General features: G+C 33.6%; 2 protein-coding genes across 2 annotated transcripts; one reads left to right on the top strand and one right to left on the bottom strand.

Moving 5' to 3' along the window:
• Window positions 1–720: 720 nt before the first annotated feature.
• LOC120149171 (uncharacterized protein At1g28695-like) lies at window positions 721–11,653 on the top strand. Its single transcript, XM_039162055.1, has 3 exons — window positions 721–1,032; window positions 1,547–1,909; window positions 11,522–11,653. Exons 1-3 carry the CDS (start codon window positions 721–723, stop codon window positions 11,651–11,653), a joined length of 807 nt encoding a protein of 268 aa, XP_039017986.1.
• A 5,135-nt stretch (window positions 11,654–16,788) lies between these two features.
• On the bottom strand, window positions 16,789–19,221 carry LOC120149147 (protein indeterminate-domain 5, chloroplastic-like). Its single transcript, XM_039162038.1, has 3 exons — window positions 18,924–19,221; window positions 18,315–18,711; window positions 16,789–17,880 (listed from the first exon to the last, which is right to left on the bottom strand). The coding sequence occupies exons 1-3, from the start codon at window positions 19,081–19,083 to the stop codon at window positions 16,827–16,829; spliced, it is 1,611 nt and encodes a 536-aa protein (XP_039017969.1). The 5' UTR covers window positions 19,084–19,221; the 3' UTR covers window positions 16,789–16,826.
• Between the last annotated feature and the right edge of the window lie 8,675 nt (window positions 19,222–27,896).

Below are 27,896 nucleotides of genomic sequence, written 5' to 3'. Positions count from 1 at the left end.
AAATTTGTTTCACATGGTAAGCAGAAGCAAACCAGTCCTTGTTAGCTTAACTAGTAAAAGAGGAAACTCTAGTGCTTCACTTTTATCAGTGCATGCAGAGATGGTTCCACCTACCACAATGAGGTACTATTAATAAATTTAGAATTCCAGTGCCTAAACAAAATTGAACTGATTGTTGGACTCCCAGTTTTTTAGGCCTGAAAACTACCCTCAGTATTTTGATCAATTTCTTTTGTATATATTTTCCTCGTCTTAGTATCAGCATTTGCACCGGAGCTTCATGAACTTCCAGAGGTATCACCGTTGAAGGACCAGCAAACCGGAAAAATGTTGTAACAATTAACAAGCATTAACATCGACACTAACAGTGTACAAACTCTCCATTATGTGACAATACCATAAACCTGTTTCCAAGAAAACTAGAAAGAAACAAAGTGCAGATGTAACTGCAGACTCAGGTACTAAACACATAGTTTACCCTATAAAATAATAAGTGTGTTTAGTAGTGAATAGAATATTAATGCAGACATAATATAATGATAACTGAGATTACATTTAGAAATAAAATAAAATAAAAAAGGAATGTTAACTGGGGGAAGCGGTGCGGATGAGGCCCCACTCGGCCAAGTTTCACGTTTTTCTCTCCTCTCGATTCATTTAAGCATCAGCTCAGAATCGAAATTCTGATTCATTCAGCCAACACAACTAAAATAGAAAAGTATGAAATCAGGGTCGTTTTCTGTTGATGGCGTCCCCGCGAGCATTACCAAGGTTTCACAGACGACGGCTACGGCGGTTTCAGCTCGCTCTCCCCGTCTTCTTCCTACCCGTGACTCCTCTTCTGCCGCCGCCGGTATGCCTCTCCCCAAAGCTTCGATGCTCATCCTCCGAGCTGCTTTCCTTTTCACGCTCCTCACTCTTTCCGTTTTGATGCTTTACACTGTTACTGATTCCGTCCGCTTCCTACGTTTCCCCTCCGCTTCCACTTTCGTTCGCATTTTCCCTTCCTATCTCAATTACGTTCCTTCTCCGGTTTGTTCTCTTCTCCTTTTTCTTTCTATTTTTATTGCATGCATAATTTCCTTTTGGAAAAACGGTTACTTGGGAGTATTAAACTATTCAGCACATTGGTTTAAAATTAAGAACCCAGTTGGCTTATTCATTTTAAAGTATTCCTAGTTTGATTGGTAGAACTAGTGCTTAGTATAGACTAAGGATTCTGTTATAATTTTCTGGAAATGAAAGTTCTTAGAAGTTTATGTGGGCTTGGTGGCATGTAGATTCTTCTTTTATGTAATTCATTTTAGATAATCGATTTTTAGATATTGATACTTAATTCGTATATTTGTGTTTGGTGCTCTGTAGTGAATACTCAAACGGCTTCAAAAACTAAGCTTTTATTGATTTAACAAATTTCATATGTGCTAAAGTTAAGGTTAAAGATACCCTTAATGGATGATGAGATGTAACTACGGTGTTTAGCTGAAAAAGCAATCCCAGGAATATCCCTGAATATTTTTCACATATAAAGTTGTTTACCAAGCAGGACCCAATGAAACGTCTTGAAGAAACTTTGAGGAATGCTTCTACGGGGAATAAGACTGTTATTTTAACAACGTTGAATGATGCCTGGGCAAGTACCAATTCGGTTGTTGACCTTTTCCTCAAGAGTTTTATGCTTGGAGAGGGCACGCATTGGCTTTTGAACCATTTGGAGATTATTGTCTTGGATGAAAAGGCATATAATTGTTGTCAAGTTGTACATAAGCATTGTTTTTCTCTTGTCACTGAGGATGTTGATTTTCAACAGGAAGCATACTTTATGACCCCTAACTACTTGAAGATGATGTGGAGAAGGATTGATTTCCTGCGTTCTGTTCTTGACTTGGGTTATAGTTTTGTTTTCACGGTATTTTCTTTTCTCTATTTTGGAAATTTAATGTCATCAGTTTGTGGTTGACATGATTGTTTTTGTTTTAGAATTGATGATCTTTCCTACTTGTGTAGCTTGATATCTTACCAAAAGATTCATTGTTATGGTGATGCATATTATCTTTTCTAAAACATAGTCAATGAATGCAAGAAGCTAGATTCAGTTTTTGAAAACAAACTGCTTTTAGAATTCGTTGAGTGGCTTAAGCAGTATTAGAAGCTTTTGCTGTTCAAATAGTCAGAAGAAAACCTGTTTTGCTAAGGGATGCACATCATATGAGCTTGTGGGCAATGTTGCAGCCTTATTCACCGCAGGAAATCAAAATAATAGATTTGGAAGCTCCTAGAGCCATAAATAATATATCAGAACTTCCTATAGTTTCCTTTCGAGCTGTCGTAATCGTCTTTCGGTTGGGCCCCGAATTGGGCTTCGACTTGAAATAATTGGATTGGGAGTCGCCACCGACCACTTTAAAACGAATTTAGGTGGGTCGGACACCATCTTACCTGATCTGCGTTTTTACCAGAAATGTGTCGGGTTCGGGAGTCGGTTACGGTCAAGGAAAGATTAGCACCCTTAAACCGCCCTTTCGGTACCAATTAATTTGCCGATTGTCTTAAATTAAGAAAATTGTAATTTAAAATTAAAAAGGTAAAAATACGATCACAAATACTTACCATAGATAGTTTTAAAGGTGTGACCTTAAGAATGTCAAAAAATCATGTTAGATAAAAATGTAAGAAATAAATAAATTAATTAATTAAAATGAAGAAAATACAAATTAAATAAAAGATAAGATAAAGAAAACAAAGATAAAATAGTAAGTAAAATAAATATAAAAAAATAAAGAAAAACATATATAAATAAAACAAATAAATAATAATAATAATAAAAAAGTAAAAATAATATATATATATATATAATAAAAAATTAAAATATATATATATATATATAAATTAATAAAACTGATAATAAAAAATAATATGTATATAATTTAAAAAAATTAAAAATATATACTAAAGTAAAAAAGAAAATGCATAAAATGTAAAAAAAATAAAAGAAAATAACAAAACAATTAAATAAAATGAGTAACAAGGGAAATGTGCGTATAAATAAAGTTAAATAAATAAAATAATAATAATTAAAATGTAAATGTAAGAGAACGAATCAAAAGTAAAAAAGATGTTACCTTTTATTTCCTTTTCGAATCGTTTACAATAGTTTTGCCTTTATATTTTTCGTGCTTTCCTCTGTATTTTGTATGTAAATCGTGTGTTACAAATGGAGAGGATTACATGTATTTATAGTGAAAAAAAACTAACTATTTTTAGAATCCTATTAACAATAGAATCCTAATGCAACTAGACTCCTTGCTCGATTGTTGCACGTTTGTTGGTGTGGTTGTTGCTTTAAAAGATATGGTGGTGGAAGAGTCCTCCTAGGAGAGAAACTCTTGCTAGTTCTATCTTTTAAGAAAATAGGTGTCTACAGCTGCCCCTCTTTGTCCTTTTTCGTGGAACGAAAAATAGGACAAAGATAAAAAGATAAATTTTCGTTCAGTGGAGTTGAAGAATAACTCCTTGTCGAATTGAATTGCGGATGGCTCCTCCGTCGCGAAGTCGAGTCTATCTTGAAATGATTTGAATCAGAATGTGGCTTCTTGTTGTAGTCCACTATGGTCTTCTTCTCGGTTTAAAGACATTGGCTAAAAATTCGACTGGAAAGTAATCTCTTGACTCCATAATGTGGTTGATATGCCCTCGAGCTAAATGAAATCGAACTCGAAAAGTCTTCGCTGACAGATAGCTTTTCTCGACTTAAGACATTCTGATGGAAAAAAGGCTTCTTGCTACTAAGGCACGACTAACCCAGACCTTCTTCTCGGCTTGAAAAACCTCGATTGTAGCCGGACAATAGTGTGATTGAGGTGTCATCGAGCTTAATAGAATCGAACTCAACAATTTTATTGACAGATAGCCCTTCTTGCCTTGAGTTATACTGTAAATGATGTGCCTTAGAGCTGAGCATAGTCGAACTCGAAGGTCTTTTGGTGACAGATAACCCTTCTAGCCTTGAGTTATGTTGTAAATGATGTGCCCTCGAAGCTGAGTGTAATCGAACTCGAGCGTTTGGTGTTTCAAGAGAAACATTTTCAAAGGTTTTTTGTGTGTGTGTTTCAAGAGAAACAATTTCGAGGGTTTTTTTGTATTTCAAGAGAAACTGTCTCAAGAGGGACAAAATTTGTTTCAAAAGAAACTGTCTCAAGGGAGACGAAATTTGTTTCAAGGAAAATATATTCAAAGATTTTGTTTCAAGGGAAACTGTCTCAAGAGAGACAAAATTTGTTTCAAGGGAAACTGTCTCAAGAGAGACAAGATTTTGTTTCAAGGGAAATTGTCTCAAAACTCATTTTAAGGGGAATTGATTTAAATATTTTGTGTTTCAAGGGGAATGTTTTCAAGGTTTATGTTTCAAGAGAAACTATCTAAAGGGAGACAAAATTTTATTTAAAGTGAAACTATCTCAAGAGAGACAAAATTAATTTCAAATGAAATGTTTTCAATGTTTATGTTTCAAGAGAAACTGTCTCAAGGGAGACAAAATTTTGTTTCAAGGGAAACTACCCCAAGCGAGATAAAATTTATTTCAAGGGAAATGTTTTCAATGTTTATGTTTCAAGGGAGACAAAATTTGGTTTCAAGGGAAACTATCTCAATCGAGATAAAATTCATTTCAAGGGAAATGTTTTCAATGTTTATGTTTCAAGAAAAACTGTCTCAAGGGAGACAAAATTTAGTTCCAAACGAAAATGTCTCGGGGGAGACGAAATTAGTTTCAATGAAAAAAAGATTCAAATATTTTATTTCAAGGGAAACTTGGAAATTGTCTCAAGAGAGACAATGGTGAGAACGATTCCCTTTGTCGTGAAGTTGAAACCGTGGATGACCCCTTCATTGTGAAGTTGAGCCTTGGAATTGGATATCCTTCATCGTGAAGTTGAAATCCAAGTAAGTTGTATTGTTCCGAGTCCAATATCCTCCACCGTGAAGTTAAAATTGGCTCTGGAACTAAGAAATTATTTGTTGACAGTCAGCCGCCCCTTCGCTGTGAAGTTGAGCTTGTGCTGTCTCGAGTCCAATATCATTCGCTGTGAAGTTGAAATTGGCTCCGAAATTGGGAAATTGTTTCTTGACAACCAATTGTCCCTTCGTTGTGAAGTTGAACTTGTGTTGTCTCGAGTCCAATATCCTTCGATGTGAAGTTGAAATTGGCTCTGAAATTGGGAAATTGTTTGTTAACAACCAGTCGTCCCTTCGTTGTGGAGTTGAACTTGTGTTGTCTCGAGTGGCACGATATCCTCCGTCGTGGAGTTGAAATCGCAGGTGGCCCTTTCGTCGTGAAGTTGAGCCTTGACTTGGATATCCTTCGTTATGAAGTTGAAATCCAAGTATTGTATGTTGCGGGTTGACACGATTCCCTTCGCCGTGAAGTCGAAACCGTGGATGACCCCTATATTGTGAAGTTTGGCTTCGAGCTAGATATCTTTCGTCGTGAAGTTTAAATATACTCTCGAGCGAATTGTATCGCTTTGAGTTCAATATCCTTTGCCGTGAAGTTGAAATTAACTCTGACTGAAACTGGAAAGTTATTTTGTTGTCAGACAGTCGCCCCTTTGCTGTGAGGTAGAGCAACCACCATGTGCTTTTGAATCGAGCATCCTTCATCTTGAAGTTGAAATTTGACTCTAAAAGCTGCAAAAACTTATGTATACAAAAAATGATAAATGTGATGCTCTTAAGTATGTCTAAGATGCATATAACATGAATTAGTTCAGTTTTATCCCTTGGATGGAGTCTCGTGCTTTGTGTGCTTGTTCCTGCATATGGAGAAAATACCTTCAAAAGGTTTGATAATTTGCATCAGGATGTTGAATTCCCAAAGATGCCCCAATATTCGATGTTGAATCTCAAAAAATGCCCCAACATTTGATGTTAAATCTAAAAAAATGCCCCAACATTTGATGTTGAATCTTCAAAGATGCCCTTATTGTTCCTGATTTCTTGCTTCAGCATTGATTCTAAGCATGAGTTTTGTGTTTGAGAGCCACATGTCATTTACCAAGATCCACTCTAGAGAGATTGTCTTGTTTTGAAAAAAAATGTTTTTCTTTCTTTTTTCTTTTCAAAGTTCTGAAAATATCAAAAAAAAGAGTTTCGAAAAATGTTTAATCAAATTTTTTGAAAATATTGCCCCTTTCACTGTTTTATAATTGAGACAAATCATAAAACTAGAGTTCATTGGATATCAAAGAATTAATTACATTGTTAATCCTTCAATAAATTATAGCCGTTTGGGACGTGCCAATATCAAATCTATTTTTGGGAAATGGTTAAGTAAGGAAAGGATAAAAATGTCTCAGGTTATTGTGTTTGGTCAAAGGTTTGGCATTTTGGTTTATTTGATACTCAAATGTTTGATGGGGTATCTTGCATGCTCCTCTATTGGAAGTATTCTCCGATTCCCAACTTTCATAGTCACGCTCGGATTGTGCGATGCCTTATCAAGGAATTTGTGCTATCTCCTCATCTGCCCTATTTTTGTATTCGAGTTGCCTTTTCAGGTTTCAACTCGAATCCTCCTTTGATTTCAAGACGTCATTCAGTAATTTACGTCTTGAACCCCCTTTGTTATTTTTCTCTATCATATATTAATTACACTATTTTTTGCAAATAAAGATTAATCCTGATGGGCGGTATGAAATCTGAAGATAGTCTCTTCTGTTCAGAAATCCATGTATGATTAGAAGGGACTTTTAAGGCATGTAACGTAGGTCATGATTCATGGTTATAAAAGAAAGGGATAAAAGGCCCAAATAAGTGTTTAAGGGTGATTGAACCAAGGATCAATTCATTCTGATGTCTTCGATCATATCTTGCTCAATTTGAATCTGCTCGTATGTGTCTCTCTCTTGATGCTCCGTGATCTACGAGTAGAGCGATGCAGTAATTCAGAAATGATTGTTCTTTATCAATATCATTTGATGCTCTATGATCTTCGAGTGAAGTGGTTCAATGATTCGGAAATGATTGTGCTTGATCAATCTCATAGTTTAAATCTCGATGCGTCGTTTGAATCGAGAAAATCTTTGCATATGCATCTTGTCTTCTTTTTTCTTCAATTTTCCTTTTTTTATTTTTTATTTTCTCTTTGCTTTTTTCTTTTTTTTCTTTTTTTTTCTGATTGAATCTTTGTACTTGGCATTTGGTTCACCTTTTGGTACCTCATCTGAATTAATGTCTTCACTCATGCGAGCAGATTTTCTCCACCTTGCCCCCCAGTGTGGAGGGTGATCCTTGGTTAGGGTTGAATCAGAAGAAAAATACTATAGGCTCAAAAGGGGACACAAGGGATATATATTTTCTTCTGTTGTAAAGGGATGTAGAAAGAAAGTCGTTCATCATTTCATACATGGAAGTCCTCACAGAAGAGGTATCCCCAAGGGGATAGATTTTCAGGATTATTTTTATTCACATGAAAACAATGCAATTAATGCATGGTAGAATTATTCCGAGTGAATTCTTCTTTCTGCTTCTTGCCCCCAACATGTCTCAATTTTCATGCTTATTGCGAGATGCCCCAAGTTGTGTCTTAAAAGAAGGCTCATGTTCAAATGAACAACTCAATGCCTTGAGTTTTAATGGCATAAAAATGTCAATTTTGAGTCTAAAAAGACAATGGTGTGACTTTATTTGACTCAAAGAAAGGTATGTGTGTATCAAAAGATAAAGGTAATGTTCAAAAGTTTCAAAGGGAGGTAATGTCAAAATTTGGTCTTTTTGGTAATGACCATGAATTATTTTGGGTAAAGAATCAAGGTATTTTATTTTGGGGTTTAAGACAGGATAAGAAAGGTCTAATCTTGCCATATGTCAAAAATCTATAATTCTTGAAGAATTAAAATAATCCTTAATTCATTTTATATTCGAAGAACTAAAGATTAAAATTTGTTCAATTTCTCCACCTTAGAAAGTAGCATAAATTCAATCGTTTAAAAGATTAAGCAAACATGAAAGATCAAAGACGTGTTCAAACAAAATAATCATTTAAGTGCAAATGATATATGCAATGTCCCCTTCTTCGGCTGTCCATGCCCCTGAATCCATCAGGTTTTGGATCTCGCGCTTCAGCGCCTTATAGTTCTCAGAGGAATATATGGAGCATCCTATGTGGCAACTGCAAACAGCTTCAACATCGTAGCCCTTAGGATATGCGGACTCTTTTCTCAGATCATCCTGGCAGGCTTAGTCGTATAACCAGCTGATCGGGCTCATTCATTGTGATTTCAGTTTTTTTCTTTTGATGTTACAATCTTGCTTCCATGTGGTTAAAACCACTTCATCGAATTCTCCATGAAGAAATTTCATGTTTATGAAAATGCTTAAAAAATGAAATGTAGATGCAAAATGCATGAAATGTTTGAGGCATTGATCCAAAAACATGTCTGTTATTATAAATAATCTTTATTGGGACAAAAGTGTTTTATCTTTTAAGAGACAATAAACATATTTAAAGGTACATCCAGACTAAATCCTCTAGACCCTAAAACAAGTTGACTAGTCTTCTGCCTTCGTCTATCACCGGTCGAATACCCTGCCGAACCGCTCTGGCTTCTCTGGCTAAATCGTGCAAGTGACGAGTTGTTTTTTGTACTTGTTCCTAGAAGTATCGAATGACTGCATCTCTGTCTTTTATCCTTTGCTGAACTTGTTCTATAACGGAAACATCATTGAAATCCTCCATCAAAGGGATTATCTGAAGTTCATTGAATTTGTCGACAATGACTTCCAATTCAGCTATTGTTTTGTCATCTTGTTCTTGTTGTCTTTGAAGGGACTCTCGAGGTTAGTAACCTTTTTCTCGTCTTGCCCCTGCCACCTTTGTCAACCCATTTTTGAAAAGTTGACTTTTGATCTATTTGATTATGGGCACCATGTCTTCTTGATCGAATGTGACACATAGTTGTCTTCCAGATTATCCTCATTTTCTTTCTGAGTCTTTTCTGACCATAGCCGGACCCCTGCGTTTTTCACCTCTTGTATTACAACCCCTTTGTCCATTAATGCAGATCATTCATGTTTTAACAAACACATTTTTGGTGGATCAACACCTCTTTTAAATGATGCAAATGATGAAAACAAAATAAAAGTGAACAAAAGTAAAATAGAGTTAGTGAGGTAAATCAAAACAATAATAAAAACAAAAAATCCTACCCCACATACCCGGACATGATCTTTATCCCGCATGCTAACTCCACACAAATCCTAACCGCATATTTGTCTAGTTCGCATGCTTTGAACAGAAAGTAAAGCATGAAACAAAGCAGCATAGGGTTTGGAATGAGGTTTTGGGGTGGGCTCTAATTCCCTGTAATCTCCCGGTTTAGGTTCTAAAAAACGGTACCCAAGTTCTCCTTCCCGGTGCCCCCTTGGGTTTGCCAGACCCTTAGTCCTAAACCCATCACAAGCTTGTGTGGACTAAGTTAAACTCAAGAGGATACATTCCCTTATGTCCTTACGGAGAATAAATTCACACGAAGACATAAGGTATATGAATCTCGAAGGTTACTTGCTAGGCCCATACGGAGAATAAATTCCCACGAAGGCGTTGCTTTCACCCCCACTTAAAAGGGTTCGGAGCTCGGGTATAGAGCCTGAGATGAACACTTTTGAAAAATCTGAAATCATTAAAAACGTCAGTACAACTATTTACTCGAAAATATTATCAAAAGTAAGCAATAAGGATCGAAATGTTACCTTACAATTTAAACTTACCCTTTTCGTTAAAAAGACAACTGGAAATTACCTTAGCCTGACTCACTTACCTGTCCCCAGCAGAGTCGCCAAGCTGTCGTAACCGTCTTTCGGTTGGGCCCCAAATTGGGCTTCGACTTGAAATAATTGGGTTGGGAGTCGCCACCGACCACTTTAAAACGAATTTAGGTGGGTCAGACACCATCTTACCTGATTTGCGTTTTTACCATAAATGTGACGGGTTCGGGAGTCGGTTACATTCAAGGAATGATTAACACCCTTGAACCGCCCTTTCGGTACCAATTAATTTGTCGGTTGTCTTAAATTAAGAAAATTGTAATTTAAAATTAAAAGGTAAAAATACGATCACAATTACTTACCTTAGATAATTTTAAAGGTGTGGCCTTAAGAAGGTCAAAAAACCATGTTAGATAAAAAATAAAATTAAAATGAAGAAAAAACAAATTAAATAAAAGATAAGATAAAGAAAGAAAAGATAAAATAGTAAGTAAAATAAATATAAAAAAAATAAAGAAAAAGAAGAAAAAGAAGAAAAAAATATATAAATAAAACAAATAAATAAAATAATAATAAAAAAGTAAAAATAATATATATATATATAAAATAAATAAATTAAAAAATAGTAAATATATATATATATAAATTAATAAAACTGATAATAAAAAAATTATATATATATAATCTTAAAAAATTAAAAATATATACTAAAGTAAAACAGAAAATACATAAAATGTAAAAAAAATATTACATGAAAAAAAAAAAAAATAACAAAACAATTAAATAAAATGAGTAACAAGGGAAATATGCGTATAAATAAAGTTAAATAAATAAAATAATAATAATTAAAACGTAAATGTAAGAGACCGAATCAAAAGTAAAAAAGATGCTACCTTTTATTTCTTTTTCGAATCGTTTACAATAGCTTTGTCTTTGTATTTTCCGTGCTTTCCTCTGTATTTTGTATGTAAATCGTGTGTTACAAATGAGGATGATTACATGTATTTATAGTGAAAAAACTAACTATTTTTAGAATCCTATTAACAATAGAATCCTAATGCAACTAGACTCCTTGCTCGGTTGTTACACGTTTGTTGGTGTGGTTGTTGCTTTAAAAGATATGGTGGTGGAAGAGTCCTCCTAGGAGAGAAACTCTTGCTAGTTCTATCTTTTAAGAAAATGAGTGTCTACACGAGCTACAAAATGGAGAGACCTTTTGTCTGATAATACTCTTTCTGCTGAAAGACCAGTCTTCTGTTACAATTTTTAGAACACATTTTACTCTCTATATAAAACAAATTGTAAATCTTAGGACCCTGTTAATTTTGTAGATTAGTGGTTAGAATGTCAAAGGAGGACTATGGCCTGTGTCTTCTTGACCCAGTACTTACCGGTATGGATATGCGGTGAGTATTAACCATATTTTTGCACTGACAAGAGTGTAAATACTCTCTTTTCTTGCAAAGTTGCATTCTATTGTGTGCTGTGCCCAGTCTGTTTTGAAGTGCATCACTATTTACTTTCGTTGAAATAGACTAGCTTAAGATACGATCTTGTCTAACATGTTGATACACAAAGGAGGAAGACGGATAGCAGGGATTGTTTGGTGGCTACAATCATATCCCCTTAGATGCAGTCTTGTCTTCGATGTTCTTAGCTTTTCTTGGTTATTTTTCTGGATGTTATTCAATATAATGAACCTTATGAAAATTGCTTATCTGCACTTTTAATGCCTTTTTCATCATTGGTTAATCTCCAGGATGTTGATATCATGTGCTTTAGGGATCCGTTTCCACAGTTCTTTCCAGATGCTATCCGTAAGATACGATCTTTACGCCATTTTGATTCACCGCTGTCAGAGGTGATTGTTGTTGACCAAGAAGAAGAGTAAGAGGACGACAATTGATTGGAATTGTACATGTCTTTAAATCATTTATTGTCAAAATACGTTGAGAGGGTAAGCTTTCTTTTTCCTTTACACACACTGGTTTGATGATAGTGACCTTATTACTTCCCAGTCGTTTGCGTTTCCTTTTTGGAGTCCAATAAAATGTCATGTAGTCTTTTTTCGGATATCGGAAATTAAACTTATTCCTCGCTCTGTAATTTTAAAGCCCCATTTCTCGGCCCAATATCGTAGGCGGACTAATTATTTTGCCTAATATGGTACCATATATTTTATTTTGAAACTATGATATTTGTTGCAGTGACTTAGAATTTGTCGTTGATATGACAAATTCTAATAAAAAAATATATTTTATTAAAAGTCATCAATGAGACGTGACAAATTTAAATAAAAAAAAATATTATTTGGGCAAACTTGTGAGTTTATCCTGCAGTGTAACATTTCTCATCCAAAATAATTTGGACAATTACCTAATTAGCTAATTGTTTTACCCGCATGGCCTATTGTGCCAATTTTGCCCCATCTCTCCATCTCCTGCTCTTTGCCAATACAGGATGACTCTTTCGAAAATCTAATTTCTCACCTACTTGATTTAAAATAATAGAAAATTAGTTATTTATTTATTTATTTTGAGTGTATATAAATCAACCAATGAAAACCTGATTTCTCGCCTACTTGATTTTATTAATTATGGGACTGTGTTGATTTTGTTTTACTGTTAGATATGATAAAATAATTGAAAGAGAGTAACGGTTTATTTTGAATTTTACTGTTAGATTAAATGGGATAATGAAAAAATGTAGGATGATAAACTAATAAATGTAAATTTATTTTTTAAAGTAGTTTTTATTTTATTTTTATTTTGGGTCTATATAAATGAGTCTCTCCCCTTAAATTTCCATCCATAGTTTCTTTTGTGTTGGGAGAAGACAAAGCATTCTTTCTTTCCCTTTCCTTTTCCTTTTCCTTTTCAATTCAGTTTTAACAAGAGAGTTTTCTTTCAGATTATTACCATTTTCTACAATGTAATTAGTATACATTATTCATTAATTCGCCATTCTCTATATCTTAAAGCCTCGACACCTACCCTTCTTTTCCCATAATTATCCTTTCAAAGCATTTTGGAGTAATTGACATGTAATCCATTCACCTTTACTCTTTTTTTATAGTTTAGTCATTAAACTTCTTATTTTTTATTTTGTTTAACCGTCAGTATCCAATCTATTGATTGTCTATTCCGGATCGGATTTTACAAATGTACATTTGGGTAAATCCTTCCAACCCAGTTTGTTACATTCGCAAATATCAAAATTTTAACTCCTAATCTTGCTTTGAGGGATCTATTGACTCATCCAGCTAAACCAACCGATTGTTGATTAAACTTGTTCTTATTCTAATCACTTCGCATAAAAAAAACTTGTAATTCTTATTCAATTCGTTTTAGTCATTTATTGATATTATCATTTATTATTATCAAAATTATTCATTTAATGAAAATTTAATTAAACTATTAAAACAAGAAAATTTTAAATTATAGATATTTTTCGATTTTCAGTAATCTTATTAATCTGGAGTAAGTACAAGGTATTATTTATTTAAATATAATTCTCAACCATTTGACATTGAACGCTCACACCCTTAACATTCATGGTACTTGAATCCAAAATCTCAAAGAACAACAATAATTTTTTTATCATCGAAATCTTTTGGTTCGTGTTCGAATAAATTTTTAGGTGTTAGAAATTTGGGATGTTATGTATGAGCAGAGAAAATGTTAAACTGATGCTAGTCAGATGATTAGGTCGTATAATAAAAGTTAGTTTGGACGTTTTTAGTAATTTATTTAATGATTTACGATATTTTTTACAGTGATTTAAAACTTATCATACTGAGATGACGAGTTTTAATAAAAAAATATTTTTTATTCAAAATTTTTATCTGAATATAATAAAAATTAATAAAAATATATTTTATTTAAACTCTTCACCTTGACGTGTCAAATTTCTTGAACACTATAAAAAATATTGTTGATCCCAAATAAACTTCAACGTGCTCTATGAGCTAAATAATTAAAATATTCGCCTTATTGTAAAAAAAAAAACAGTTTGTTAAGCTCAGTTGGTCTACAAACACCTTTGATGGCACTGGCCCAAACCGATATGAGGCCTACATTTTTTATAACTCTCAAAATCAATTTTATATTGGGTAAACTACATATTTAATATCTGAACTATCAGTTTTAGTATTTAAACTTTTAGTTTTTTTCAAAATCATCCCTAACATTTTCATTTCATTTTAGTATATGCCTTTAAAAACTTAATGCATTTAGTACATAAACTATCAGTTTTGACCCGTTTTAATAAATAAACTTTCAAAATTTCAAAACTTAACGTTAAATTTTGAACGGGATAATAAAATAAAGCAAAAAAATTAAAGTTTTTAACAGTGGAGTACTAAAATGAAACAAAAACTAAAGTTTAAGAATAATTTTAAAAAATAAAAAATTTAGATACTAAAACGGTCAAAACCGATAGTTTAATTAAAAAATATACACAATTTACCCTTTTATGTTTTGCTAAACCCTAATTACGTCGTTGGTGTTTTAAAATTCCATATACTCTACATTTTTAATGGAATACCTTGAAGGAAATACACAAATAATCATTGTTACGTGGTTTGATTATGACTACAAATTCGGCATGCACTCTTCTTTTGTGTCACCAATTGGTAAGTTATGAGAAAAAATATAGTCGGAAAAGAGTTCAAATTTGAACTTTTAAAATGATATTACCGAAAGCGATTTAAAATGAAAGAAGATTTGTTGGGGAACAACAAATCGCTCCAAAGAATAATGCAGGCACCTGATATTTGCAAAACAGTACAACAAACACATAAAAGCAGCAGCAATAATGTCCCTTGTCTCTTTTGCTCATCCATTCAAAACAATAACATGCTACTCCAAATCCCCACAAAAATCCATCTAAAATCACCACTAACATCAACAAAAATTACATCAACTACGGCAGCTATTCCATACATGGATTTAAACAGTGGTTCGTTATTAGAATAACGGTCGTCATAGAGTAGTACTGGTATCGTTCGAAACTCTCAATGTACGACTCCACAATGATGGCAGTAACAGTCATTATGTACGCAATCATAATACAACTGAAAACACAACAACAACCCCAGTTTAAATTCCTAATTCAATGGAAGTAAACCCGAAAAAGAAATTTACATGCACTCCATGGCAAGCTGGAGGAGTGAATTTGGAACAAGAAAAGGCTGCACTCAGCTCAACAATGCAAAATTTAAATCCTTGATGAGAATTATATGGAAAAGCCGCAAATAGAGCGGGATAAGGGGATTCACTCACCAACAGCCGCAGCAACAACAAGTAAGCTCCTTGGGTTCTGAATTCTGATTCAGACAGAAATAAAACCGATTGTTTGGAAGAAGTTGGGCTTTTCATTGAAAAGGCACGTAAAATATAGTAACCATATTTACTCATTGATAAGTGCGCGTTCTTTGATTTACTGTTTTTCGGAGTTTGTAATTTTTTGCTTTCTTTCTGAATTATCAGAAACTGTCTTGCATGGGGGCAGTTAGGGATGGCAATGGGTCCGGTTGGGTTTTTGGGTCACCCGACCCGACCCGAGAAGAAAGGGTCCTCCACCGTGACCCGACCCGACCCGAAGAAATTAAGGTTTTATCCGACTCGACTCGACCCGAATATATGACTTAGAAACCCGACCCGAAATAATTTAAAAAATATTTTTATTCAATAAAAATAGTGACTTAATTGAAAAAAATTATATATAGAGGGATAATATTGTAATTATCCCTAAATATATAGGTAAAATTATATATATTTTTTGGGTCGGATCGAGTCGAATTTTTTTCACCCTAAATCCGACCCGACCCAAATTCGCATTTTTTTTAAAAAAAAATCCGACCCGATCGAATCGAATCGAGTCGGAACCCGTCGGGTTCGGGTTGAGTTGCCATCCCTAAGGGCAGTCATGAGTTGTAGAACATTAGGTTTTGTCTCCTTTATTGTCCATTTGTTTTTATTTTTCTTTCTTCTGTTTTTTCTTCTTTAATTCCATGGCCAGGCATCTGGCAGTTTCACTAGTCCTGCTCTTAACACTCTCATATAAATTTTATTATTTTCTAAAAAAATAAAACTTAATATAACCATGAAAAGCCTGCGTGCACGTTATCTAATATTACTATAACCAGTCAATTAATTTCAAATAATAGGAATATAATTTTAAGAAAAATGTTATATACACGTTATTTAATAAAAATAAACATTTTATTATTGAAAACAAAATTAAAAAATAAATAAAGGAGAAAATGTTCACTATTAAAGTATTTTTTGGTCTTTATTAATTAATTCCAAATATTAGTATTGGGATTAGGTATTAGGTGGCCGAACAAATGATCTCTAGATCGAAATTATAAACAAGTTAAAGAGAATATATCTTCTCTTTCTTGCTCAGATATGAGTAATATTTAATATAAAATCAAAGGAATAAAATAAATGGTAAATTATTGAAGAACTAAGAAATTAAATAAATAAATCATTCATTTGTCTAATGTGTTGGAATGTAGTCGACATATTAATATTCTTTATCCCATTACTTTCCAATAAATAATTGTGTTTTGATAATAATATTTCAAACATTAACGAAGCTATTGATGCACATATAAATGAATATGAAAGCACCTTATGTTTTGGTGTAGTTAACAATTATACACAGTAGAACGCTTTGAGTGGTTTAGTGGTTACAAAAGGTATTGTTATTTTATGAGATCTTCATATCTTGATTTGAGCAATTGCGTTTATAAGGTATATGTATGTTATTAATAGTTAAGAAATATTAAGAATATATGATATCTTATAATCACCCTACATAATTCAATAATTATTCGGAAGAAAGAAAAATAAAGGTTGTTTGGGCTCTTGCCATTTATGTTAATGGAAGAAATCAACGAGAAGATCATCATGCAAAAACAAAAAGGCTTGATTAAACCTTAACCTGAGTAAGCATTAAAACAGTTTTATGAATGAAACCCTAGTTCATGGCATCAACCAAAAAAAAAAAAGAGTTTTAAATTCCCTACATAGTAAGTTCTACAAAGCTTTGCCTGCTCAGACAAGTTTTGCACGACCAAACTGTTGAGGATTTGCTTGAGCTGATGATTTCATGTCGGGATCCAAAGAGCTAACATTGATCCCATGTTGTTCTCTCTGTGAAAAGCCTCCACCCAAGTTTCCCATCATTCCTCCAACACCAAGAAAATCCAAGGTCAGCTTTTCACTCCCGCCGCCCATGCCCGCTGCGGCAAGATTCTGATGCAACTCACTTCCACTGAACCCCGCGCCGCCGTCGAAAATGGAAGAGTTACCGTTTGCAAGAGAGCTCATCAGTCCTTGAAGATTACTATCATCCTCCATTTGTGATGATCTTAGCGTTTCGCTTCCACCGCCGTCGAAATTACTGCCGAAGCTGGGGGATAACACTGGTCTATCGGATTTTTCTCCACTCGATAATGAACTCCCCAATCCCCTTAACAAAGACGAAGCGTTGTTGTTGTTGTTGTTGCTTGTAGTTGAACCTATTTGCGCAGCTTTTTGAAGCAATGCAGTAGCCGACATGTGGGGAGAAATGTTCTCGTGTTGCATCGAAGTGCTATAAAGAGAGGAGAGTCCTGAACCAACCTGATCTCCCATGCATTGAAATTCACTAGTACTTATACTTCTTGTACCACTGGTATTGGAGAAGAATCCCAAATTGAAAAGATTTGCGGAACTGTGGGAATTGTTGTTAGTAGCACTCCCTTGAAGATCAGGAAGTTGCAGAAGCCCATGCAATGGCTTGTTCATATATGGTCCATGGCCATGGTCGTGATGATGATGAAACCCTTGGTTTGCAGCATCAGACATGAAGAACATTGATGAAGGCATGTTCGGTAATGAAGAAGGATTCGGTGGAGAGATAAGGTGGTCGAACTTTGCTGGTCCAGAAGTACTCCCCAACCACAACAGGTTAGTCGATGGTTGAACTTGATTCTGCTCTAAACTCATTTGATGATTACTTCCAAAGAGATAATGGCTACCCATTGTGGTTAAGTTGGTGGGGTGTCTTGCACTCTCTTGAGCCAGTGCATCGCAAAAGGCTCGGTGAGTGATAAAACTATCACGTCTGCAGTAAAAAAAAAAGTATAGAGGGAAAGTCAACTTTGATTAATAGGGCTTAAAGTTAAAAAGAAATGGAATTAGCAGTTGCAGTTAACAAATGCATGGGGATGGGGGACCTTTACATTGAAGATCACGTGTTACCATTTTCACTAACTTTCCAATATTTTAACAGAAAATAAGGACAAAAACTCTTGGTTTAACCTGAAACTGATGAATGAATGGATTCAAAGTTGAATTTCCTTTTTGAGGAAAGGGTGTTTAATAAATGAAGCTGGGGAATCATTTCCTGGTTCATAAAAAAACCACAAGTCCCATAGGAAACCTATTGATTTCTGGGGGAAAAAACCCCGAACAGCAGCCTATCATTCATGGAAGCTTTTGAAATCGATGGAGAAGATGAAAACAAAGGAAAGCTCACATGTGAATGATTAAATTTACCTTGAGAAAAGAGTGCCACAGTCACATCTGTACTCTCTGGTGCCACAAGTCTTCGAATGAGCTTTCCAATCGGATTGCACGGCGTACCTCTTGGAACACTTCTCGCACTTCCATTTCTTCTCGCCGTGTTTTCTCGAGTAATGCTTTTTGATGCCGGTGAGGTCGCCTAGCGCCTTAGAAGGGTCATGGTGGACGCATGTGGGCTCTGGGCAAAGATAAACTTTCCTCTTCACTTCTTTTGTAGTCTTCTGCTTTAGCTTCCATGGCAGATTGTGTCCTCTTCTGTGGAGCTGTAAATTTTGTTCCCTTTGGAACCCTTTGTTGCACACCTCACATATGAACCTGTTTGTTGCCATTAGAGTCTTGGGAGATAGTGCTATCACTTCCGCATCTGGATCTGCTCATGAGAAATAACAAACAACAAAATTTTAAATTAGGGTTCATTGGGGTATGATTTTTTTTTGAATAAAAAAGGGAATGAAACAAGAACAAGAACATTAACCCTCTTTCTCTATTGGCTTTACTTATTGGATACATGTGGTAAAAGCCTTGAAAGAGAAGAAGGAAAAAAGAATTCATAATCGGATGGTATGTAAAAAGGATACTTGCATGAATTTCCAGGGTGATTTCTATTTTTCTTCTGAGGTGCAGTGGTTGGAGCAGTTGACAAAGTGGGTGTGGCGGTAGATGATTGTTGTACTTGTATCATCTGGTTTTGATTATCTTCCCTTGTTCCAAGGAAAGAAGACGATGATGAGGCGGTGGCCATCTTCAAAGATTATGCCGGTATTGAGCCTAGCTGCTATTCTTCTTCACTTCTTCTTCTTCTTCCTTCAACACCAGCAGAACCAGATTTCAGAAATCACCCAAAATTAACACGATATAAAAGATTTCAGCTTTTCCTCATAATCGAAACCCACAATCAAAAGGAAAAGAAAAAAAAATAGAGATAAAAACTTAGAAAATACCAAGAACAAATGATATAAGCAGACAATGAAATAATCAAAAGTTATCCGATATGCATAAACAAGTACATGTATGTTTATCCCATATGAATACCATCTCTCTCTTTCTCCACACTTTCTCTAGTAGCTAGCATAAATTTCTCTTCTTTAAAGCTTTAGAAAATAAAAAAAGTGGAAGATATGAGAGTAAATTGAGGGATCGAAAAGGTAAGGAATTGGTGTCACTGTTGAAGCAGCTAAAGATAATGTCGTGACTCGGGATACGGGAGGATGCGATGGGGGCCACCGATCAAAGCTGTAAACCTTACTATTTGAGCACCCATGAGACCATCAATCTCTCTATCTCTCCTCTTGTATCTTCTTAGCATCAAGACAAGCCTCCCTTTCGTCACTCCTTCGCCTCTTTTACATTTTCTTTCATTTATTATTTTTTTTAGCCAAAAGCATCAGAAATTCTTATCTTTTTTTAAAATAATAATAATAATAATATAACTATTGTATTATTTTTCTTTTTAATGTGATTTTTCAATTCAGAAAATCAATTAAATATGACCTTTTTATCAATATTTTTTATCGTTTGATTGTTATAATACGGACGTAACAATTCATGATATTAACATGATAGTCTATGATACCGACATGACAATCTATTTGTCATATTTAAGTTACCAATTTAGTTCATCTACTATGTTATCCGCCACGTTATTAATCATCATTGACTGTCATATCAATATAGTGAATCGTCACATCAACACAGTGGACTGTCACATCAATATCGTAATGGTCAAACGACAAAAAAAATTGATTAAAGGATCACATTAAATTTATTTTATGAGTTGAAAGATTGCATTAAGAAAAAAATAATACGAAAATCAATTAATTTTTTTAAGAACAAGGACTATAATGTTTTTTTCTTTATTTTAAAAAAATATTATAGCACCTTTTTATTAATTTATTTATTTTCTCAATAATTTTTTGGACGGTGAAAATTAACTTCTTTTTATAATGTTTTAGCTTTTTTTAATTTATTTATTTTTTATGATTTTATAAACTATGTTTTAATTCGGTTGATAAAATTATTATTTTATTAATTTAAAAGATGTGGATTTATTTTAAAGAGATTTTGTATAAATTAATTGATACATACAAAACAAGATATCGATAGTGTCTCGTTAACACACCTCTTTAAATTTAGATGGAGGAAAAATAGTACACCTACTCGAATATAAAAAAATGTGGATTTAAATGTGTTAACTTGTGGAACTTATTGAATGGTCTTAGTTATAAAATGTAATATTAATTTTTTAGAAGATCCAAATTGAAACAGTTATGTTTGTATAATATGCGTCATATGTGAGTTGTTAATGATTAATAAATATTTTAAATATATATTATTTTATAGTCACATTGTTATTAAAAAAATATTTTAATTTTTAATTAGAGGTTGGAATAATTTAGACCTTTTCAATTAGAGACGCAAAGTTTAAACAACTAAAGTATAGCAAAAGAAATTCTATGTTTATTATGCATACTCTTTTAATTCAGCCATTCACTTGCAAACATGCTTTCAAAATTTTAATGAAATGGGTATGTCTAATTGTTGGCATTAGCACAATGACCAACAACAAGCACTTAAAGAAGAAAATAATCAAAATTTTAATGTAACTTTTTCTTTGATAAAGATAAACTTTATTTATAAATACGGCTCACCACAAAAATTTTAAATAAATTCTCACAAATATATCCATCTCTCCTATTTAACCTAAAAAACACTCCAAATTACATGGTCACCAAAAATTTTATTTGTTAAGAATTGTCATATAAAATAAATATTTATCTATTAAATAAATTTAGTCTGTAATAATGTAAATTCGATGAACAACTTTTGACGAGTTTAAAAATACCATATATGGACGCCAAAAATTAATTAGGCTTAAGTCAGTCTCATGTATGAAAACTGTATCAATATTCACCTTAGAATATCGATAATCTTTGACAATATCAATATCGAATTAATATACTAAAATCTCACATATTAGAGTACCAATATCAAATATAAAGCATTTAATGTCAATAGAACGATATTGACATCTCAAAAATAAATATTGATTTTCTTTATATAATTTATTTAATTTAAGAAGTGTCTAACCCCTTTTTAAGTCCTACAACCTTATATATCAATCTCAAATAATTATTCTTATATTTTAAAATTCTCTCAATGAAAAGTTCTCACAACTAAATAGCAACTAAATACTTTAGAAGTATTTTGGTAATTTTCTCAATTACCAAAATAAACTTCAATTTGTAGAAATATGAGAGGTAAATTTAATAAAATAGTTTATGACCATCTAGTGTATATATATTCTATCACTCTAATAAAAGTTATCCCCATTACCTATCCTTTTTATTACTTTTTGTTGGGAATCATGGTCTTTCCCGCTTCATGAAGTTAAGATAGGCGCTTAGAGATTAATGGTAATAAAGAGAGAGAACAAGAGTATAATTCTCCAATTTGGAGATTCTTCCACTATACAAAAGAATAGTAGGATTACAAGGATGTGTTCAAAAATTTGACTCACACTTGGTGGCTCACTCAAGCTTGAGGATAAAGACTTCTCAAGCTATATCTCTTCTCTCTCAAAGAGGCTCTCTAACTCTCTAGTTTCTCAAGCTTGGATTTCTTGGATTTTGGATGGTTAGGAATGAAGTCTCTCACCCCTATTTATACTACTCCACCTCCACAATGAATGGTGAAGATTACTTACATCCAAGGGTGGAGATTAATTATCTAGAATGCTCCACACACTCTAAGAAGCTCTACACTCTTCCACTCCCTTCCATATTCTTCCATAAGGTTCCACACATCTCCAGAATATTCCAGAGGATTCCACACTCTTCTACATGCTTCTAGAGAGTTTTACACTTCTCTAGAGTTCTCCGGAATATTCTAAAAAATTCTACACTTCTCTATAAAGCTCTAGAATTTTCTAGAACTTCTCCAATTAAGGAGAGATCCAACAAGTCTCCCCCTTTCGACTTAATTGGGAGGTAGTAGAAAGCCGACACCTTGACAACAATCTTTGAACTTATTTCTTGGTATTACCTTTGGTCATCATGTCTGACCAGTTCTCATCTGTGTGAACCTTGTCCAAATGTATTTGCTTTTCTTTGAGAACTTCTCGGATCGCCATATAGGAACGTCGTCTTGACATCAAGTTGTTCAATCTCCAAATCTTGCACGGCTGCTAAGCCAAGGACAATTTGGATGAATGACATCTTTACCACGGGAGAGAATATTTCTTCAAAGTCTATACCTTTTTCTTGTCTGAATCCTTTGACAACCAACCGAGCTTTATAGCGAGGCTTTGAGCTGCTATCTTCGGTCTTGATCTGATACACCCACTTATTCTCTAAGGCTTTTCTCCCTTTTAGTAGCTCCACAAGTTCATAAGTATGATTATCATGCAAGGATTATATCTCTTTTTGCATAGCTCTTCTTTATTCTTCTTTATGACTATCACTAATTGCTTCTTTATAGCTTTGAGGCTCCCCCTCATCAGTGAGCATAACATACTCATATATATTATACCAAGTGGATGGTCTTCTATCTCTTGAGGATCATCTTGACTCTAGTGTTGTTGGAGAGCTAGATTGAGGCTCTTCCTGAGCTGGTTCATTATGAGTCTCCTGGTTTCTTTACTCTAACATAAGTTCATGATCTTCGACATCATTATTTTCTTGTGTATTATTATCCTCATGTAGAACTGTAGTGGGTTCGATGTTCTTGCCGTTTCTCAATCTCCGCCTCTTTGAATTTTTGATATCTTCGATTGTTTGGTCTTCGAAGAATACAACGTCTCTGCTGCGAACAACCTTCTTATAACTGTATCCCAAAGCCGATAACCAAATTCATCCTTAGCTGAATGAAGGTAGATGCATTCCTTCGTCTTTGCGTCAAGCTTGACTCTATCATCTTTGGGTATATGAACAAATGCACTGCATCCGAATACCTTGAGATGATTGTATGAAGCCCTTTTTCCAGTCCAGACTTCTTCTAGGATGTCCCCGTTCAAGGGAACTGATGGTGTAAGGTTGATAATGTCAACCACTGCCATTATAGCTTCTCCCCAAAATGATTTGGGTAACTTAGCATGAGAAAGCACACATCGAACTCTTTCTTCAATAGTTCTATTCATTCTCTCAGCTAGTCCATTTAATTGTGGTGTCTTTGGTGGAGTACTCTCTAGTCTAATACCATATTTCTTGCAATATGCTTCAAAATAACCTCTATACTCACCTCCATTGTCAGATCTTACACACTTGATCTTCTGTCCGGTCTCATACCCCACTAGGGCATGGAATTCTTTGAATACGTCAAGCACTTGATCCTTTGATTTTAACAGGTGCATCCACCCCTTCCTTGAATGGTCATCAATGAAGGTGAAAAAATATAATGCACCACCTATTGATCTCTTGGACATTGAACACATGTCGATGTGTACGATGTCTAGGATGTTTTATCTCCTTGTGGGCAGAGAAGATCTTTAGAAAGCAACTCTGTGTTGTTTTCCAGCTAAACAGTGAGCACATGTATCAAGTGGTTTACCTTTCACGTTAGGTAGGAGTTGTTTCCGAGCGAGCATGTGAAAACCCTTCTCACTGATGTGCCCAAGTCATTTATGCCATATCTCCACATCTTCAGTGGTGATATTTACCTCTCCTTTGCAGAGCTTTGCTTGTATCACGTACAATGACCCTTCTTTCTTTCCTCTAGCCATTATTAGGCTTCCTTTGGTGAGCTTCTACTTTCTTTTACCAAAGTAATTTATCAGACTAACATCATCTAGCTTTCCAGCAGAGATAAGATTGAGGCGCATGGCCGGAACATGCCTCACATCTTTTAAGATAAGCTTGTATCCAGTGCTTGTAGTCAGGATGATGTCTCCTATCTCGATGATCTTGCTCATGTCTTCATCAACGAGATATAACAGATATTCTTTTGATACTACAACAGTAGTACTATTCTCTTCTTGCTTCTTCGATGGGCTGATTTGGTCTCGGCTTTTGTTGCATCCACGAGTTTTATTCCTACCCCGATTCTCAATAATATTAGCTTTGGGATGAATAGACTCACCTCGTTCCATTCTCCTTGCTTATGCGCCGAGGAGGCTATCAGGATCATAGCAACGGACTTCCAATTTAGTAGCTCCTATTGAGCATCACTCTTGTCTTCTACTTTGTCTTTGTAGATGATGGGCTCATGCAAATCCTTGCAGTACAGGTGGTCCTCCATCATCGGCTTCCAATATGAGTAGTTATTGGCTGTGAGCTTGAACATGTCTCCATCATGAGCAACGTTATCCTCCATCTTGAATTGCACGAGCTAATTACGGCTACGGATGAACCTGGCTCTGATACCACTGTTGGGAATCACGATCTCTCCCGCTTCGTGAAGTTAAGATAGACACTTAGAGATCAAGGATAGTAACGAGAGCACAAGAGTATAATTCTCCAATTTGGAGATTCTTTCATCATACAAAAGAATAGTAGGATTACAATGATGTATTAACATAATTTGACTCACACTTGGTAGCTCACTCAAGCTTGAGAAACTAGAGAGTTAGAGAGCCTCTTTGAGAGAAAAGAGAGATAGCTTGGGAAGTCTTTATCCTCAAGCTTGAGTGAGCCACCAAGTGTGAGTCAAATTTTGTTAATACACTATTGTAATCCTACTATTCTTTTGTATAGTGGAAAAATCTCCAAATTGAAAAATTATACTCTTGTGCTCTCGTCACTATCCTTAATCTCTAAGTGCCTATCTTAAGTTCACGAAGCGGGAAAGATCGTGATTCCCAACACTTTTTTATAGGATGGAAACTAGTTTGTCTTTATATTTCCGATTACGAAGAGTATATAATTATTTTTTTATTTTCTATTCGTTTTTATATATATTTTTATAAATTTGTTTATTTTTTATGTTACATCGTATTTTTACATAGTTTATTATCATAATTTAATTTTGATAATAGTTTATAGATTATGATGTATCCTTGTTCATAAATCATAATATATTTTTACATAATTTTTGATAATACGATTTGGAAAGAAAATAAGATGATTGTGTCGAGTTGTCATAATTTTATGTGTAAAATATTATAAATTTACATAATTTTTATATAATAATAATTTATTTTTCTTTTTTGACATTTTAGTTATTTTCATATTTCAATTCATTATTTCCATTTTTTTCTGTATAATCAATCAGTACCAGATTAATAATAGTGGGAAAATTTTAAATTTGTAAAATTTATTTTTTATATAATTATTAGCATTCGATTTATCAAATAGATTAATCAAATTAGGCTCGTAAATAAACCGAACGTTCAGTGAACCGTTCATGAACCATTCGACAGAAAGTTCCTTTATGTCCATTTATATATTAAACAGAAGAACATGAACAAAATTTATGTTCGTTTAGTTAAATGAACGAACACGAACAAATGACTCGTTATTTCATTTATGTTCGTTTATTTTCATTCATTTATGTTTGTGTATGTTCATTCGTCTATGTTTGTTTATGTTCGTTCGTCTATGCTTGTTTATGTTTGTTCTTATATGTTGTTTATGTTCGTTCATTTATATTCAACCCATCTTCAGACCAATTTAAAATATTAATACTTAATAAATTTTAGGGTAAATTATGCATTTAGTCCTAAACTATCAATTTTGGTCCGTTTTAGTACTTAAACTTTCAATTTTTTTCAAAACCATATCTAAAATTTATTTTTTTGTTTTATTTTAGTACCCATCGTTAAAAACTTTAGTTTTTGTTTCATTTTAGTACCCCCATTCATAATTTAACGTTAAATTTTGAAAAAAAATTATAAAAGTTTAGGTACTAAAACTAACAAAAACTAATAATTTAGGTACTAAACGCATTACATGAAAATAAGTTTTTAGCGATGTTTTTTAAACACCGCTAAAAGTCCTCATGGTGCTAGAAAGAGAGCTAGAAAGAATGCCACAAAAAGAGGCGGTAGAGCGAGCGCCGCAATAGTTAGTGGCATTTTTGTTCACAAACGCCGCGAAAGGTCAAGCTCTATAGCGACATTTTGGAAATAAATGCCGCAAAAGGTCAAGTTCTAATTATTGTGATATATAGAGGCGTTTATTATCAAACGCCGCAAATTACCTTGTTTTTAGTGACGTTTGTTCCCCCAAGCGCCACTATATGTTATGATATATAGTGACATTTTTACCACAAACGTCATATGTTGGTATTTTTCTTGAAAAACGTAGCTAAAATTAACTAATTTGGTAAATATTATTTTATGCTCTGTATTACCCATATTTAATATCTTGTAGCATTATCCAATAACAACAAACTTTGGAATTTAATTACGCCACTATATTTGGTTCTTATTGCGACGTTTTTTAGTCAAACACCACTATATAAGAATTTTATTATGGTGTTTTGTCAAAAATGCCGTCATATATCAGTCTATAGTGGTGGTTTTACTAATAACGCCGCTAAAGGTTCATGTATATTGTGGTGCTTTCCCATAAACGCAGTGAAACTTTTCATTTATGTGTTCTTTCGGAAAATGCCTAGAAAGATAAAAAAAAATAGCGGCGTTTTCCCTAAAGATGCTGCTAAAAACGTGTTTTGCTGTAGTAACGCGTTAAATTTTTAACAATGGGTACTAATATGAAATGAAACTAAAACTTAAGTATGATTTTGATAAAATTGAAAGTTTAGGTACTAAAACGGACCAAAAATGATAGTTTAGGTACCGAAACCCTATTAATTTTAAACCCAAATAAAAATACTCAAATTAATAAAAAAATATAAATCCTAAAATTATTTGGAAAAACCAACTATTTTTAAATATGAACTCAATTAATTTTATGTTCGTTCATTTGTGTTTGTTTACGTTCGTTCGTTTGTGTTTGTTTATCATTTAAGGAACAAACACAAACAAGCTAAATTTCTTAATGAACGAACACAAAAAATATAGTTCGTTTAGTTGTTTGTGTTCGTTCGGTTAAAAATTAAACGAACGAATATAAACATACCATCATTCGCGTTTGTTCGATTCGTTTACGAGCCTAAATCTAAATTTAAAAACATAAGAAACAGACATATTCTAGTAGACCTAAAAATTTATGAAGGACTAATTGCAATCTGAAATTTTGTAATTAATTATATGCAAGCTATAAAATCAAAGTTAGTTTCAGAAGAAGTAATTCATGGAAATAATTTTGTTTTCTAAATTAATAGCATTTATTGGTAATTTTCCAAATTCATAAATAAGGTTATATGTGTCGACATCTTCACCCAAAAGAAATCAAAAACTGAAATGCATTTGGTAAGGAATCTATCAATGTAAGTGCATGATAGTGAACATGTAGCCCTACTCCTTCAAATTTCAACACTAAATCCAAAATCAAAATTCTTTATCTAGGAAAAACTTGAAAATCTCTCTTTTCAACTTATTTTGTAATTTTCTAATTAATAACCATCTATTAGTGTTGGTAATTAATTAACTAAAACATGTAAAACGATAAATACAATTATTAACTAATAAAACCATAGGTAATACGTATATGTTTATGA

The sequence above is a fragment of the Hibiscus syriacus genome, unplaced genomic scaffold (genome assembly GCF_006381635.1).
Source record: "Hibiscus syriacus cultivar Baekdansim isolate YM2019G1 unplaced genomic scaffold, ASM638163v2 tig00110989_pilon, whole genome shotgun sequence".
In the NCBI taxonomy this organism is placed as follows: Eukaryota; Viridiplantae; Streptophyta; class Magnoliopsida; order Malvales; family Malvaceae; genus Hibiscus; species Hibiscus syriacus.
The sequence above is the reverse complement of the archived record's forward strand: the minus strand, read 5'-3'. Positions and strand labels throughout refer to the sequence as shown.

Excerpts from the sequence above, each read along its gene's own strand:
- LOC120149171 (XM_039162055.1), top strand. The coding sequence starts at position 721 with ATGAAATCAGGGTCGTTTTCTGTTGATGGCGTCCCCGCGAGCATTACC. Across the intron at positions 1,033-1,546 it reads TCAATTACGTTCCTTCTCCG|GACCCAATGAAACGTCTTGA; the intron begins GTTTGTTCTCTT and ends TTTACCAAGCAG. Across the intron at positions 1,910-11,521 it reads GTTATAGTTTTGTTTTCACG|GATGTTGATATCATGTGCTT; the intron begins GTATTTTCTTTT and ends GTTAATCTCCAG.
- LOC120149147 (XM_039162038.1), bottom strand. The coding sequence starts at position 19,083 with ATGGCCACCGCCTCATCATCGTCTTCTTTCCTTGGAACAAGGGAAGAT. Across the intron at positions 18,712-18,923 it reads AAATCACCCTGGAAATTCAT|ATCCAGATGCGGAAGTGATA; the intron begins GCAAGTATCCTT and ends TCTCATGAGCAG. Across the intron at positions 17,881-18,314 it reads TGTGGCACTCTTTTCTCAAG|ACGTGATAGTTTTATCACTC; the intron begins GTAAATTTAATC and ends TTTTTACTGCAG.